We start from the raw sequence: 4,295 nt of genomic DNA on the forward strand, positions 1-4,295 counted from the left end.
GTGTGTGTGTATGTGTGTGTATGTGTGTGTGTATGTGTGTATGTGTGTGTGTGTGTGTGTGTGTTTCTGAGTATGCATGTTTGAGCAAGTGTGTGCTCACGTCACCGGGAGGACAATATGTACCTGGTTTGACTGGGAGCTGACATCACGACGGCAGCAAGCACGCATCCTAACAACGGGGGCTTTCACTCAACTACGAGAGGACCAAAACACACTGATCACAAAAAAAAAAAAAACCCACAGGGCAGCGTCATCCTGTTTGTTACAACAGCTCAAGTGCAACTCCTCAGGTTGCTCATTTCCTGGCTGTCAGTGTAATAGCCAGGAAATGACAGCGTCCACTGACCTGCTGATTCAAATCATCGTCACTGTAGCTGGTGGACATCGTTATGTTCGCTGTGTGGACAGATGTGACCGAAGAAGACGGACCTTGGAGAGACATTTAGACTGCTGTTCTGGGGGTTGGATTGCTCTTCATTCATCCATTAATTGTATTTAAAAACTTAAACGTCGGAAATCCACATGCCCTCTGAAGCAACCGAAGTGGGGGAAAAATAAATGCATCGTTAATTGAATAGAGCTTTCCCACTAAAACCATATTACTGTAGAGCTCAAACTACCAGCCGATTAATTGATAGATAGAAAGAATATTCAGCAACCGTCTGATAATCAATCATGTTTCAATCATTTGCTTCTTTTCGGTTTTTTAAAATCAAATTTTAAACTGAATCACTTTGTGTTTTAGACAACAAAAATATATTCATTTTATTGCTTTATAAACAACAGCGGTTCATCATACTGCTGATGAAGCAACATGCAAATATATTTCTGTTGTCTTGTTTACTTTGGTTTGCTCTGCAGCAGCTGGCACCCAGCAGAGAAACACTGCTGTGCATGAGGTATTCTCTAGTTTTAAATTTAAATGGCTGTTTTTATTTTACTATTTTCTGACTTTTTTACTTTTATAGTCAAAATATATTGGCAGATTAATCAATAATGGTCAAAATATGTAAGTTTCAACTGGTTGAGGGCAGAAGATGGGTGTTTTATATAGACAACCTGACTGTATAAGAGTTATATTTAACTATTTTCATTTATGTTTGATCTACACGGATTAAAATGACATATTAGGACACTGAAGTTGAGCTTGTGTGTGTTTGCTGTGCTTATTACTACATTTCTGTGGATACATTTATGTTTTACCAGCTTTCTCTTGATACGATTTCACACGTTGTTTGTTTTCATTGTTGTTTTTACTGTCTGAGCATCCGGGCCGAGAGGCAGCAGTCGAAAACATTTGCTGTTACAGTATTGCTGACACATTCACAGTGAGGTTGATTAAACTGTCTCAATGAAAATAAAGCAGACATTTAGTTAAAGTGGAAGCTCGAGGTGGCCCCATTCTTCACTGTGTGTAACATCTTTCTCTGGAAAAACTAAATCAAATACCAGACGAGGGTGAACTGTCTGCTGTGGAAAAACAACTGCGGCTGGATTATTAAAAATATATGTATGAGTACAACTTTCTGCCAGGTTTCTAAGTTTTGGTCACGCTGACAGTTCATGGTCTTTTAACAGTGGGTGACGTGGCCTGAAGATTCACATGCTGCTGAGTAGAATTGGAGATACTGAAACACTCCAGTGGAGACATCCTGTTTTTAAGACTAAGTCTCATTCCAGGTATTTCTAGTCAACAGAGCATCAAAGCCTCCTGACTCAGGGGGGGGGGAACATCATGACTTCCTACTTGGAAACTTTAAACTGCATCTCATGTCTGGAGGAGAGGAAAAACGTAAGCCTCGGGGGGACAGTGAACTAACTTCTAGATTGCTCAGACGTGGAGTTTATTTGTCTGAATTGTGAAGTGGCAGCTATAATGGGATGACAAATAATTCAAACATGCAATCAGACAGGTTTAAATGGGATTTAATGGGATTTAAATGGCCCTCCGGTTGAGCTCATCAGAGCCACGTGATCATGAGCCAGCGGGACACAGAGGAGGGGGCTGGAGATAAGAGCCAGTTTCCTCATCTTTGATTTAAATTTGTTATCGTCGTGTTTCATTATCAGGGTGGTGCGAGTCCAAAGGCTTTTTAACCACACATCTTTTTTTGTCATATAAAACAAACAAAAGATCCCCCACCGGAGACAAACACTCGTGCAGAAAACCCCCTGACTGACGGGGGTCTTACTCATGTAATTGGCACAACAGCACCTTGAGGATCATCATATCGTGGTAATTAACTACCACAAAACGTTTCTCTGACCGTCTGACAGTCTGAATAGCCTCTACATGGACAGATAGTGACTGTCTTAGTGCACAACAGCTGTATAACAGTAGATATGTAAATACACGGGTGTGAACTGGAAGTGTCTGTGGCAGAAGCTGTGACAGGGTTGTTGACCGGCATGCGTGCAGTGCGTCTAACAGTGTGTGTGAGCAGGGATTTGTGTGTGTTTACATCCCCTCTGGTCCATTGTTTAACTCAAACCAACTCTTCTGCAGCTGTGGAGTAATTTTGCACCTGATTCAGTTCAGAGGAATGTGCCTCCTCCACTTACTGTATGTCTGCCATGATGGCCAGTTGCACAATATTTGTAATTTTCTGGTAGCCAAAGCAGCGAGAGCTCATACATGTGAATAAAACACTTCGTGTCATTGTCCAGTGTTGTTGAACTCACCCCTGTACCGTCGTCCGGGCTGCACAGGGACCGGGCCGGAGACAGACTGGACTCGATGTCGCTCCCAGTGAAGTCGTCCTCGGACTCCTCGAAGGACGAGGCGGAGGACAGGCCGATGGAGGAAGAGTTGGACAGCTTCCTGGGGGAGCGCATCAGAGCAGGGGACCCTCCGCAGCCGCTGTCCGAGCAGGGAGACTCATCATCCGGGTGAGGGTCCAGACACGAGCCGGCGTTGAGCTCCGTCCGGGCGGTGGGCAGAGCCGGTGTCCCCACAGAGCGGGTCGGACTGGGGTCTCTTGTTATGATGAGTGTCGGTATGGTTCCTGGGTAACTTTGGCCTCCTGGGGTCCCCTGAGGGGCCTGAGGCTGCTCTGGTTCAACCGGACAGCAGATGTCTGGGTCCCCGGTCGCTTTGGGCGGACATGAAACAGCACTACAGTCAGTTTTAGTCATTTCGGGCTCAGTGTGGTCCGCCACGCACAGTCCACTATCCAAAGGTTGATCCGAGCCGGACAAAGTCCGCTTGGTGTCCGGGTCAGAGGTGAGCAGCGGGGCTGCACTCACACCACCCCCAGTTAATTGCCCGACCCCAGACACAACGCGGTTGTTTCCCCCCAGTGGCTGATCTTCCATGGCCCTCGCCGGGGGGTCCGAGGCATTGTCCTCTCGCCCGGGTTTCGGCTCCTCGCCTCCCGCACTGCTGACTTCACCGGCCCGCGTTTCCAAACCTGACGCATCGGACGGACCGGCCGCTGCCTCTCGGTTCACACCGTGTTTGACAGCCTGGGTGCTACCATCTGGGCCGGGCGGTGTCTGGAAACAACCCGGGGATGCTCGCTGTTCTCCGACCGCCGACGCTGCCTCGTCCCTCGGCAACTTTCCTACTCTGTGATCGCGGCGCGTCGCTGGATCTCCCGCTTCGTTTCCGCAACTTAAATCCGCCTCAGTCTGACTCGAGTCTCGCTTTCTCCTTCCCAAACACGACAGCACTTTGTTTTTCATCGGATTCCTGATTATCCGCTCACTCCGTCGCTTCTCCCCGCTCCTGAATCTGCGGATACGGAGTCGCCGGGCTGCCTCGCCTGCTTTCCACTTCTCTCTGCCTGGCGTGGTGGCGGTGTGCGATAGATCCGAGCGAGTTTGGCCCATCCCGCATGCCGTAGTAGTAACCAGTGACCCAGACACACCCTCAGTTAGCTGGTTGAAACCACTTATGGTGACTCCTACAGTTCACAGAAATCCATTAGTCACACCATCCATTCATTAGGCCTGGGAAGTCATACATTGCTCCATGCTGGGATCTGTGAGAACAATCAGATGATTCATAAATTAGTAAACACATTAGCTGCACGAACAATGTCCTAATATTACATTACACTCCCTAGTGCATTAATCACACTGATATGTATATATATATATGTGTGTGTATATATATATATGTATATATATATGTGTGTATATATGTATATATATGTGTGTATATATGTATATATGTATATGTATATATATTATTAAAAAAGAAATATACTTCACGCCATTCAAATTGTCCTTTCCAAACACACTAGGCACCTGCAAACTGTCAAAAGTTCCCATCACACACATTTGCTGGAAAA

The 4,295-nt window shown here is 46.4% G+C and overlaps 1 protein-coding gene across 1 annotated transcript in view; it reads right to left on the reverse strand.

Annotated features, from left to right (window-relative positions):
• itpkcb (inositol-trisphosphate 3-kinase Cb) overlaps window positions 1–3,984 on the reverse strand; it is a 15,010-nt gene extending 11,026 nt beyond the window's left edge. Inside the window, exon 1 of the mRNA XM_035679876.1 lies at window positions 2,683–3,984. Within this exon, the coding sequence (XP_035535769.1) occupies window positions 2,683–3,831 (1,149 nt within the window). The 5' untranslated portion in view covers window positions 3,832–3,984. The remainder of the gene's footprint in view (window positions 1–2,682) is intronic.
• Window positions 3,985–4,295: the final 311 nt, after the last annotated feature.

This window comes from Morone saxatilis, unplaced genomic scaffold, assembly GCF_004916995.1.
Source record: "Morone saxatilis isolate NCDOM2014 unplaced genomic scaffold, NCSU_SB_2.0 Contig8, whole genome shotgun sequence".
NCBI classification, from domain to species: domain Eukaryota; kingdom Metazoa; phylum Chordata; class Actinopteri; family Moronidae; genus Morone; species Morone saxatilis.